The sequence below is a fragment of the Sturnus vulgaris genome, chromosome 5 (assembly GCF_052056855.1).
Source record: "Sturnus vulgaris isolate bStuVul1 chromosome 5, bStuVul1.hap1, whole genome shotgun sequence".
Taxonomy (NCBI): domain Eukaryota; kingdom Metazoa; phylum Chordata; class Aves; order Passeriformes; family Sturnidae; genus Sturnus; species Sturnus vulgaris.
In genome coordinates this window covers 16,211,298-16,224,820 of record NC_142247.1, presented here as the reverse complement: position 1 = coordinate 16,224,820, position 13,523 = coordinate 16,211,298, and the positions used below count along the sequence as shown (strand labels likewise).

At 37.4% G+C, this 13,523-nt stretch overlaps 1 protein-coding gene across 1 annotated transcript in view; it reads right to left on the bottom strand.

The window, feature by feature from the left end:
- TRHDE (thyrotropin releasing hormone degrading enzyme) overlaps positions 1-13,523 on the bottom strand; it is a 202,099-nt gene that overhangs the window by 164,184 nt on the left and 24,392 nt on the right. Inside the window, exon 3 of the mRNA XM_014879363.2 lies at positions 523-649. Within this exon, the coding sequence (XP_014734849.2) occupies positions 523-649 (127 nt within the window). The remainder of the gene's footprint in view (positions 1-522; positions 650-13,523) is intronic.

Sequence of the window (13,523 nt, the reverse complement as noted above, 5' to 3'; positions counted from 1 at the left end):
CAACATTTTTTTCAAAAAACAACAAGACAATAAGCTTGTCTACTAATCATCATTAATAAGCTATATGAGCCAGAAAAACAAAAAAGAAAAACAAGCCCACAGTCTTGCACTGCTACAGGTTGCCAGTTTCCACAAATATGTTCACTTCTGTTCCCCATTTAAGGCTGAGACACCAAGGTACAAGCATTACCGAACAAACATCTTCCAGTGGCTATCTCAAAGGAGTAAGGACTAAAACAGACAACATCAAAAAAATAAAGAAAAATCCAGCCATCAGTGAAAGGTCTCAGGTTCTCTACCCACTGTCTAACAAATGTAAATACGGACTGCTTCCTGCTCCTTTCAGTTCCAAGCTAGAGAAAGCATAGTTTGGTTCCCCTTCCTCCACAAGGAAAAATTTCTTACTTATTGATCCTCCTAACCCAAACATTTAACTTGAAATCAAATACATTACATTCCTTTAAAATAGCTGACTTAATCTCTCATTCTTGGGTTAACTTCACATTCTTTGGGAAATCTTACCTAATTTTGGCAGGGAATAGGGCACTTTAAAATAATCTTCATAAAACTCAATGAGTCTCCTTGTAATATTTAGAGCATAGTCCCCTGATCCTCTTCGGATTGCATCAGGCCTTGCATATAAACGTACCTGTTAAAAAACAAAGCAAAAGTCCAATTTCAGCATCTGCTTCTTAAACCTACCCTACCTGCAGAAGTGAATGAATTACTCTAAGGTTGCTATGAGGTGACAGAATTATACCCTTAAAGCCAAATATGATTGTCATACATTTGTCAAATCATATCATAGCTGAAAACCAGAATTACCACAATTAAATTTACAAAGTTCAGAAGTCACAATCTCCTACTTATTTGTGTTGCCAAATAAAAAACTTGCACTACTTGTATCAAAATAAACATTTGAAGAAAATACATGTGTTTGCTAGAGATATGATGGAAGAGTGGATTAGTATAATGGTTCTCTGCCTACACTGAATGTAGGCAGGATGCAGTGACTCAGTAGGAGAGAAGTTCATGGTTTGTTAAAGGCGCATTATATCAAGCCCTGAAAATATTAGTAGACTGTGAAGAAAAAAAAAATCGTTCTCTTTTCTTTTCTCCAGCAGTGACACCGTTACCCTCAATGAGCTATGGGAAGACTGCAAAAACGACCATTTCTAAGCTCATTTGTGTACACAAACAATTAACATTCCTGAAACCTCCAAGACTGCTTCAGGCCTCTGTTTTCAGAAAGCAGTAAATTAAAGCTGTTTATATAAGCCACAGACTGCTCTGTTCAGTGTAACACAGCTCACACATTTCAATACCTGGAGTGAACCAAGAGAACAGAACTCACCTTCATAATTCAGCATCCAAGTGTGACCCTGATTAGGGAGGTAGCAGAAAGCACTGCTGGGTTATTGCCTCTTCCCTGTCCTTACAGTCTGTAGTGCTTCCTTCATGCAAAGATGACACAGAGCCTAGAACTGCTAACCAAGAAGGGGACAGAAAGGAGAACCACTTTTCGTTCTCCCTCCTCATACCCTGCCTGATGGAAGTAGCGTGTGCTCTGTCTCTAGTGACCGTGGCAGAAGGTCTCTCCCTGCAGTACATAATGACCTGATGTAAATGAGACTCTACTAAATGTCAATCCTAATAATAATATCTGACTCTCCAGTACTTTCTGTGGCAGGATTAAATCACAGCCAAGGTTCTGAGGAAAGAAGTAGAGCAGAAATCAGAAAATATCAATGAAAACATGAAGGAGAAACATCAGCTTTGGAATGTTTCTAAATGCTCTATTCTGGATTAAGAAAAGCCAATGGGATTTTTGGCTTCAGTGAAAGTATTACCAAGTATTGCTTTACTGCTCTTTTCCTGAACCAGTTCAGTTATCCAAGTGGAAATCAGATATCAAGCCTAAGTACAGTGTACCTGTCAATTCTCTTTTAACCCACTATCTCTTGGGTTTCAGTATGGAGACACATTATTTGCTTCATTACAATGTCCATCTTTGTATTTAATCTTTGTGTTGTATTAGAGTCGATGCACAATCAACCATACATAGTTATCATCCATAATGTAAAACAGGTAACAGTGTAACATGATAAGTAATAAAACAGACTTCTTATAATCATACCTGACAGCACATAGATCATTATCTGAACTCCTCCAAATCGCTATTTTATTGCTTCCTTTCAAAGTTAACAGTGACATGTACATTAAATGTTCCCTTCTCTACTAAACTAAATATAAGTTTTAACAAAATACGTATTAACCACAGAGTTTATGGAAGGATGTTAAGAATCACAATTAGATTTGTAATGAACACTGTTTTGTATCATTAAACCTTTATACACAATTTTGCATAATTGCTTTACTGGCACAGTTGACTGTATCAGCAAATTAGAGAAAAAAAAGAGTCAGTCAACCAAGTATGCAAAAAAAAATCATTCAATTTGACAGTGGCCAAATCTGTCCATAATGAGAAAGAGGATAACAGAAGGGAAGAAAATAATAGGCAGACAGAAGAAAAATCAAGGTTCAACTTATTGCATCACAATTAATGTCTCCTGGCATAGAAAGGTATTTAATGGTGTCTGAGATGGAGCCAAGGTACAAAAACTGCAATGCTGCAAACTCTCATTTGTCTTCTGCCCAAAGCTGAATGCAGTTTTATTTTGCCCGTAAAGTTTCCCTGTGTGGCTCCCTGCCTGCCCAGAACAGATCTGGACTGCCAGGCCTCCATGGCTCACAGCAAGGTCACCCCTAAGCTGGAACACAGTTCAGAAACTACCCATGCCTTCGCCCAGGTCTCTCAGGGGCTTTGAGACAACAGATATTGTCAAAGCAGTCAGCCATCTTCAAACACTGGGTCTTCTGCTTTTCACCCAGCAACCACTGAGCATGAAATGTATGGAGAACCTTAGACATTACAGACCTATCCTGGCCTCAGAAATTCCCTCTTGGTTAGCAGAGGGCTACCACAGGGTCTGTGACATTGCCCACCTGGCTAGCTGCTTTGGATGACACATTCTGAGGTGCCATTCACAATGTGAAGAGTTTGGTCCAGAGTTCAGTCTAAAGGCTGGCATATACAAATTTGAAACTGAAGCCTCTAACCAGCACACACTAATGTTTCTTTAATGTGTATTGGGTTATTTTGACCACATCTTACTTCCAAATCCATTAAATGGGGACTCTATTATTTCCTTAGTTTATAAGAAGACTCTCAGTCAAAAGTATATTCTGCTCCAAAGAGGAACTTAAATAAATAAAATAGAATGATGATTAAGACATGAGATTTGTTTAGAATAATTTGTTTGTTTACTACTCTCATTTCAAAAGGCAGGTAGGTAATGTTACTTTAAAACTGCACTGGACTGAAGAATAATGCCCAATTATTATATACTTTCCCCCAGGCTGTTTGACCACTGTACTAAGAATTTGTTTTTACAGTAATTTAAATAAGAGAAGAAAACAAAACTTTCTGCAGGGTCAGGCCTAAATATATAACTAAAAGCAGTATATGTTCTTCTACAAAAGACAAACAGGTTTCTTGCATAAGTGCCTAATTCATCACTCACTGCAATGGCACCTACCGCCCTGCAAATATTATTAATGCTCTTCTTCATAATCTTTGCAAGATTAGGTTAGACTATTATTTTCATGTAAGAAAGTAGAAACCAAAGAGAGACTAAGAGTAATTTTGGGTGCCTATCTTGACACCTCTCAATGTCAAGACTATTTAACAGTTTTATTACACATGCTTAAAGCACTGTTCCCGTTACATTCCCATCTTACTGCAGTGGTGAACACTTTATAGAAGTTTTGGCCACAGGTGCCTCAGTTTGAGCATGAAATCAGTAATACATGATTAATGACTAAATGAGACTCTGTCAGTTTATGTGATTTACTTGGCATCCCACAGCAACTCTGGTGTTAGAGGCAGGGAGGGAATTCAAAGCAGGCATTCATCCTTGTGACCACTTAACAACCTGCACCAAGCACCTTCCACATCTGGGAATTGATAAGGTAGGTTCTATTTGGACAACAGGTATATTAACAGCACACTGCTGGTGTTCTGTTGCAGTATAGCTCCCTGTGTACCTCAGTGAAAAATATCAAATAAACGTTATGAGGAATCATATTTGTAATGACACTGTAATAATACCTACAAATACAAGAAAGTTCACACAGCTCGCCTAAATTCTGAGGGGTTTTCTTAGCTCCTTTGCATCCACATTTGCAACCACTACCCATTTTTCAACAGGAGTTCTGACTACGAAGAAGAAAAATCCAGCCCTCTCATTTCTCCCTCAAATGGAAGCAAGCTGTCTCCTTTTTACCACAAGTTTGAGCAAGTAGGTTTGCACCTGCAGCCCTACAACCCAGACCTTAACTAGATACTTGTTAATAACTCTGAAATTTATTAGACATTCTAAATGAAATCTCTGCAATATATATTTTCTCCTTCTTTTCTAAAGGGGCAAAACTGTTAGTTGTTTCCCCTTGTTTGCCTTCCAGAGGCCCTGAGTAGTTTCATAAGAACTTTAAATAAACACAATACTCAGCCACACTCAGATATTTCTAAAAAAAAAAACCCAAAATCATTAACCTTAGTGAAGTTCTTAGAATTATTTTAGCAGCATTATCAGAAAAAAATACTAAAATATTCCTGAAACTTACATGGTAAATTCCATGTATTTGGTGTAAATGATCAACAGCCTATTCCTCTATAGTTAGCCAAAAGTATTTGCTGTATAAAACAGCATACTTTTACAAACAATTTGCAAATATTGCAATATTTTCTCTAGTCTGTCTTAGTATTTCAGCATTTGCTACATAAAATAAGTCAAAGAAATTTTAAAAATATTTGTAATAGCAGGTTGCCAGAACAGGCAAATGTGGTTGTAAAATAAGAACTGTTTCCCACAGAGAGTCATGATATATGCTGAGAAATGTGCAATATACTTAAAACAAATCTCATCTAACTGAAGTCAGGTTATTAATTACAGAGCATGAGAAAATCTTCCTATCTACAGCAGGTAAGAATTACAGATCAAAAAGAAAGCTAGCACTTGAAAAGAGAAGAGAGCTTTTCTTGTCTTATTACTTCAGAGCACTTTCAAAAAATGTGAATTAGTAACTATGTACAAGGCACAATGAGTAAAATTCTGACAAGTACAACTCTAGACAGCAACACACACCTTAATTTCTAGAGTAGTATGAGAATAGTATATTCTCCAAATTTGTTTCCATTGTACCAAATATCAGTACCATTGTACTGATAATTTCACCACATAAAAAAGGAACAGATTCAAAAGCAGTAAACCATTCTATTTTGAAATTTTACAACCACTACTTTTTTTTTTTTGCATTAAAATAAAATATAAGTGAAAAGGAAAGGACAATTAAACGGATGAAGAAAGTTAAGGAAAAACCTGCAGTAATTTTTTCACATTATGTGAAATACTTTGGGTTGAACCAAAGGGTTTTTGCAGTTCTGCAGGTAGGAAGAATACGGAATGCACTCAGTATTTTGATCACAGCAATAAAAGAAAAAATCCATTCTTTACCTGTGTATAATTGCAAAAAGCCTGTGGTCCAGCCTTCTCCTCTACAGGAATTCACTAAATATAAAGACCAGAGAGAAGTGCACAATGTTCCTCCTCTGGCACTAGAAGATACTAAAAAACTTTTGCCACCAAGACTGCCAACCTGCTTTCCCAAGGAATTAAGGAACTTGACAACCAGGCAGAAATCAGGATGTTACAGTAAGAAGTCTGCATGCCTGAAGCATGCCATACACCAGAGTCCACCTCTTACTTTAGAATTAAATATACACTTCTACATTTGAAGCCTGCTTTTAAAGACATTGTTCTTTATGTCACCTATTTCATGTGTGTAGACCCTCTGAAACCTTTGTTCTTGCAATGGTGTTATGTTTTTAGGGAAGCATCATATCAAGACATTTCTATTCTCTTATTTATTGTTATAGTAAAGTTTACTGATCACAATAATCCTCTATAATAGTCAGTACTCATTCTGCAAGGTATCTTTTCTTTAAATTTGTAGCCGTCTTTTCCATCTCTTAACACCACTCCAATTGCCATCACTGTCTTCCCCTATACCCTGTGGGGAATCACAGCTCAAAAATCCTGCTTCAAGGAAATAAAGTGGACCTCTATTTTAGCAAGGAAAGGCTCTAAAGGCCTAAAATAACATCCGCTGACTTCAGCTGAATGACTCCTGTTAACTACAGGGGCTTTCTGAAACATGACTGGTCCAGCCTCTGGGCTAGGGACACTCATACCAACAACCTTCACCAATCTGCCATGTGTACAGTCCGTGTTTTGAGATCACCACTTGAGCAGTTCTCCTTAGTCAGTTGCACAGCAAGAAAAAAAGAAAAAAAAATCTTTAAATAAAGGACTATGCTTTTGGTCATGGCCACTGATAGTTCAGATCATGAGAAGCAGGACTGGATATCATGTTTCTATCTCATGTGCTGTAAAGAAAATAGCTCTCTCAATCTTGAAAACAGCCTGAAGCAGGATTTACACAGTGGTAACCATTGCTGCATCTCTGTCACAGAATCAGGTACAACAAGGTCAGCTTTGAGGCTGACAAGGGGAGAAGAGGCATATATAATCCTAACCCTTGGATGACACCATCTGATATCACAGATAGTGCCAACCATCTCACCACACAAAACCACTCCCAAAGGTATCCACATTCATGAAGAGCCTTTTCCCAGCCCTGAATGCTGACACACCACAGGTGTGTGGAACCAAAAGAGACTTGAGCCTCTCGTTCTCATTTAGCTTTCCACTATTACAGCATCTCTCCAAGTAAACATGGCTAATGTTGCAAGGCTGGTATATACCTGTTTTGCTAATGCCTAGATGTCCCCTTCTCCTTTCTCCTGTCTTTGATCAATTTTGCTGCATGTACTTAAGTCTGAATAGATAGGGCAAATGAGGGTATGGAAATTGAGCAGGTCTGATGACAACCATAAATCTTGTTTTCTCAGGCAAGCATGGATTAGGTAACCTTGTATCAACACAGGAATCCACTTCACAATTAAAGATAGTTATCCCTCCCACTTACTTCACATAGAATTAAAAGTAACTTTGTCAGGTGTTTTAAAGCAGCTTGGAGTGCTTTCCCATTATGAAACAGATGTTACTGCTCATCAACTGGTGTCAGCAAAGCCATCCTGGGAATAATGTCTGTTCTTTAATCCCTTCCTCAAAGCCAGCAGACTCCACATAAAGCACTGATCTTGGGAGGCCTCTCCAGACAATCTCCAGTCTCCTCTGTGTGCCTATACCCACAGGCTCTGCTCAGCACTGGAACATCTGGGATCTTATAATGATTTTAAAATCTCAGTTCAGAAAGGGCTTATGCATTAGTTGAATTTTACATATGTGTTCAACCTCAAACATACCTTTACATGTTATAATTACAGAAGGCCCTAACATTTTAGCAGAACAGAAATTTTATAAAGGGGGACTAAATAGTGTTTTGCTCTTTATTTCATCTACAGTGACTTCAGCAGTGACACTCTCAGCTAAAAAAACACATGCATTGCCTCTGTACTTAAATGCTTCAATTTACTTGATAATCTGAAATATTTTATCATTATTTTACTCACCGACTATTTTAGGCACAGGTACTGTTTTTACTATCATTACAGAGATAAAGATGTGGTCACATCACACATTTAATATAGCAGACATGTCTGGATCCAACAGCCTTGGCTGTGAACTCCCTGGATCACTTCTGCAAGGCATCGCATCTCAAATGGGTTTTTAATGTGATAAATTCAAAATAAGTAGCAGTTCACTATGCACACAAACAATAAGCTACAGGCAGGTTCCACTAAGAATCTGTATGAATTGTTTCACATGTGCAAATACCTGCACAATTTCTGCATGGTGCAAATGCAATAAATTTCACAACATTGATAAGTAAAGGAGAGAGAGAGAGGTAGCTATATTGAAATATCAATTCTGCTGTAGTGAACATAGTTAGATGTGATAATGGGAAGAAATTACAGAAGAATGCCTTATTTCAATCTCCTATTCATTATTCATCATGGGCAATACTCACAAAAGACTGCATGATAATGAAATGTGCTTACTGAATACTGAAGTAACAGCTCACCTTTAAAAGATGATTTTACTCCAAACTGAGCAGTCACGCACAGCACTGCACTGAGCCTTTTTTGAATATAAATAAAACAAAACATGTTTAAGAATTTGAAGAATTTTCTTAGAGTTAGCTGAAACCAATGAGCATTCAATGACCTGATACTTTCTTAGGAAACACCTTTGCTAGAGATTGGATGGGACTGTTTTTTATAGTAAGCAAACATTGTCCTGGAATCTTCATTTGAGACTCGTAATAGATCAGTTAAAACAAGAGAAGCCATCACTAAAAAGTAAAGTGTATATGAAAGAAATGGTCAGAGGGAATTACAGTAGTAGAGAGACGTCTCAGGAAACTCAATGCAAGCACTGGGGGGCCTGAACATTGTTGCAGGGCAAGGGAAAGAAGCATTGATCAGAAATAATTTATATTCCTGGACAAAAACTTGTAGCATGATCCTGAAGGTAAAAGAAGTGAGCAAAACTTCTGGAGTTCTAGGTGACAGTAGGCAAATGAGGAATATTATGCAAAGATTGCCAGGTATTTTCAGAGTTGTGAAAGAGGGGGAATAGTTTTGTGGTTTGAAATTTTATTTTCAAATAAATATGGATGCATGGGACAAGCATCTAGGTGCCTCATCAATTCCTCATCTGAACCAAAACAAATGCAACTGCTCCAGCCAAAGGTGCAACAATATATTCTACCAGGAGGCAAAACTGTCATGCAGACATGCTGCAATTTCTAACTTGAGATCATAAAATACTTTGGAAAGTTAATGAGCTGCACTCACATATAAATCCAACCAGTGCTCAGCTGGCATACAATAAAATACTGGCTATGTCACTGACCACAGTGCCATTAAGATTAATTTAGAGCACTTAGAATCTCTATCATCTTGTTGAAATGGCTCAGGGACAGAAAGTGAACATGTTAACAACTAATGTAGAACAAATGTAATTACAGACACCATTTCATAGCCATTTCAGCCAACTAAGACTGCCCCAATCTCACCACCACACACTCAGTCATTTGGGCCCAATTCTTCTATTACATCAGCAGTGGAGTTCTTCTCCTCTCACAGCCACCTGCCAGCCAGATGAGCCAGCTAACTATGCCAGGTGGGTATGTCCAGGTAGCCCAGTTTCCTCACTGGCCACCATGAGTTCAGTGCTAGAAACACCATGAGAAAACAATTTTGATTTCCTAGGTTGGCCTAGGATTGGATTGAATTTTCTTATTTCAAGTACTATTTATTCCCCATTTTATAATCAAAGCATTCATATCACACATCATCCATAAATAATATTTCACTTACTCTTGGTTTAAAAAACAAGAGTTTAAGAAGTAAACAAGTTTAATCAACGTGTTAACAAGTGGCCCACAATGTTCAGCAGCCCTATAGCATGCCCAATTTCACCTGGCTAGAGACTGCTTTGTCATAACTACACATATGTTACCTTAGAGTAATTCCATTTGAAATTATAATACGAAAACACCTTAACTGCTTATATTTTGGCATTGCCTAGAGACTGTCAATATGACAGCACAATCCCCCTGTGCTTAGTCAACTACATAAATAGAAGTAAGAGATGTTTGTTATTGTCAGTCTTTCTGCCTAAAGAGTAACAGGCAAAACATGGGGGAAATGAACTGTTATCATCTTCATCTTATAAATGAAAGTTACAAAAAAATGAGATAATGCCAGGAAGACAGTCTAAAAAAGAGCCAGAAACAGAACTTGAATATCCCTTCCCCAAACTGATGAATCATCTTTTCGTCATAAATCAATAAATTACTACTCCCAAAATACATTTTCTGAAAAACACCACCTTTCCTTCACAAATAAACAAAAAAAAAAATCCTTTTCTTAGGTTCCTCAGTCACAACACATTTTTCAAAAACCAACCTAAACTTCATTACAAACTGGAAACTATCCCTGAAATAGCCTAACTCAGAAGCATCCTGAACACTCAAATTCCCCACATTAACTTCATATCTAAGAGTAACCATCCCACTCCCATAACACCTTTTGTCAAGTGGCTACCATGCTGAGACTTATTCAGGTTTGTTTAAAGACAGAGGTTATTTTCTAATTCATTTAAAAGTAATTACTTTAAGAGATGTCAGCATAGTGGTCCCCTACAAAGCAGCTACTAAGTAAAGTGATGTATCTGTCCAGAACATAACGAAAAAAGCTGGGAGGACGTAGAGACAGACTCTACATGACAAACCAAAGATGAATGCAAGGGCATGTCAGTACTCTCCTGTTTCATAAATTCTGCATAACCACACTGGGAACCCAAGTCTGGTAGATATACATTTCACCCTATTCATCATATGTTTGCAGTAATTTTAATCAGTATTAGGGGAAAAAAAACAAGCTGTGGTAAATAAAGGGAACCACTGACAAAATAAAATCACAAGAAAAGCAAAGCAAAAGCACAGCTCAGGTATGAATTCAAGATCATTTACTCAATGCATCACTTTATAACAGCAGCAATAAGCAACAGGAACACAGCAAAGTATCTTGTGAGCTACATGTAAACTTAATAGAAAAACTGTTTGCAAGGTAAACAGATTAGAGCTATAAGGTGCCAAACTAAAGTATCCTTTAGAACTTGTTGGCATTGAGGAAACACAGTACTTTGTAGACAAGTCTGCACTGTGCTGGACTGAGCTGGAGATTTTGTGAAAAATTGTACCCAGCCGTTAGAAGGAAGAAAAATATGCACATGGGAAATTTTGTGCTCTGACTGGTACAAAAGCCATAACACAACCAAAAACAGGTTACACCAATAAGATCAACAACTATATTAACAGTAAGAGCTCCTTCATGCTAAAGGAAGCAAAGGGGCAAGCAATTAGGCCAATGAAAACAAAAACCATAAACCATGAAATAGGGAATCAAGAAATCAAATTTTTTTATGAACACACACTAAAATCCACTAAAAAGCTTCATTAGGAGCTCTGGTTCTCACTCTCAACTCATGTTTCAAATCTTTTTTTTTAAATCTCCAAATAGACAGAACAGTGTAAAAATAAAACAAAAAAGCTAAATGCACTAATAATATTCACTTTTGCTCAACTAGCCCCTGATAAAACCATGGGTAAATTAGGAGAGAGGTATTTATCTATGATTAACATCTCCAACTGGAAGGACTTCAATCCCCCTCTGAGAACACCAATCTTGGTGTAAAAACATGAAAACGAAAAGAGGAAAAAAACTTCAAGATAAGTACCAAATAAGAGAAATACCAAAAACTGAAGATTTTGCACCTTAAGACAGAAGAAGCTGAGAAATTTAAATACTCTGACACATACAAACTTAAGCAAGTAAGTGTGATGACTCTGAAGTATTTAGGTTTTAGTCTACTAAAGACACATTAATGTAACATGTGAATTGTTTAAATTAAAATAGTATAAAATGTTAAACTGCAGGGTAGTTAATCAAATCTCCTCCAATATATGAAATGCTAAGATGATTATGAAAAATATTTTTGCACATTTTATCATTCAAATTACTTTCCTCACCTTAAAACTTGCACTACTCAGGACATATTTCCTGTCAGGAAGATGTGAGCTAATCAGCAATGTCCTCTGTACGCCTATGGAAAAAGTCAATTTGCTAATGCTTTCTCATCAGTCACAGCTCAAACACTACTCTGGTTTACATCCAAACAGACAGCCAGTCAGCTGAGCAGCTGAGGTTAAACTAGGCTTGGATGACTACCATAAGTTTCCTAAAACAAAAAAAAAAATTCTGGGAGTTGACCTCCTCATTCATATCAATGCACTGGTTAGCATTAGATTAAAATAGAGTGTTTAAGACAGGATCAATTATTAGAGGAAACCCTTTCTTACAAAAAAGTCAAAGCAATTCCTTTCCCAGGAAGCTAACTACCACAAAGCAACAACATGGTCCAATGGATTATGGGAAAATGGAAAGCAGAGAAAATTTTCTGACACCTAATATCAAGCACAGTGATCATACAGCAGGCAAAACTGAACCTGCACTAAAGGTTTAACTCTTAAATAGCATGTCAATTAGGGAAATAGGAATAAAAAAGAAATATTTAATACCATCATTACTTCAGCTCCTACCATAATAAAATGGACTGCACAGATATGTTTCTTTGCTGACAGTGGTACAGATCAGTTGTTCGAACAGTCCTTCCTTCTCTTCTTTCTAACTGATGAAGAAAGCTATTCCCTTGCTTAGCTTCCAGCTGGCATTCAAGTCAATATAACAGCTTCATTAGTCTCTCTTTTTAGCACTTTCTTAGAGTCTAAGATAACATCCCCTCTCATGAGACATACCCTGACTGCACACTGCAAGGTAAACCTTTAAAATGGCAGCCTTTATTTGCTCTTGTCTTGTCTCTACCCACAGCACAAACTGTGTCTACAACTGGAGGATCTGCAGATTAACAATCACTAAGAACAATTACTGCAGCAATATCAACAGTGCATGGGCAGAACAACATTTGTGCACTTTAGCAAGTAGACACCAAAAAATGCAAAATTTTTCAGAAGTTTTCACAGCATAAAAGCACCGGAAAGGATAAAACAGGACCTTGCAAGAAAGGTTCCTCTAAGTTTAACACAGCAGAACAGCATGTCAAATAGCCCTTTTGCCCAAAGTTTCTAGTGTTTGAGTGTTGTTGGCAGGACAATGAAAGACAAGACCTGTTCCACAGTTTGTGTAATATTAATATATTCCACTGGAATCCCCGAGCCTGAAAATTTTATTCCCATCAGAAACAAACTATCACTAATGCCACGTGGATGTGAAAAGACTATTTAAGAACAAAAGTAGACTAGAGGAGCTAGGTTAATAAAAATTTGAGAGTCTTCAGATCAGTCTATGAAGTGAAGGAAACTGCCACCAGACACTTCTATGAAAAACATTTGTATAAATATCATTGACTAATGTTCTGCTGCCAGTTTTGCCTAAAGCCCTCAAATAGAGGCTACTGCCTCTAAAATACCTACTGTACTCTTCCCATGAGAGCATTCAAAGCTGCCATTTTCTATTAGGTAGAGCAAGGGGGAAAAAGAAAAGATGAGGGAATAATAAAGAAATCCCAGGGAGAAGTATTGCTGCTGGATTGCATGCTCACAGTGCTGACTGACTCATTCTTAAGGCCAAAGCTTAAAATGTTCCCTGGTTCAAGGACCAGTCAATCTCATTAACCCAACCCAAGGGATTAAAGCTATGAGACAGCCAACTTCAGCTGCTGTACTCCATACCTCCGTGCATTATGCTTACAAATCCATACAGGTCTCCTGATTTTTACTGCATTTTACCATTGCCCAGCTTGCTCATAAAAAAAATAAGAAAGGTCAGTAGTCATGGATTATGTCAAACA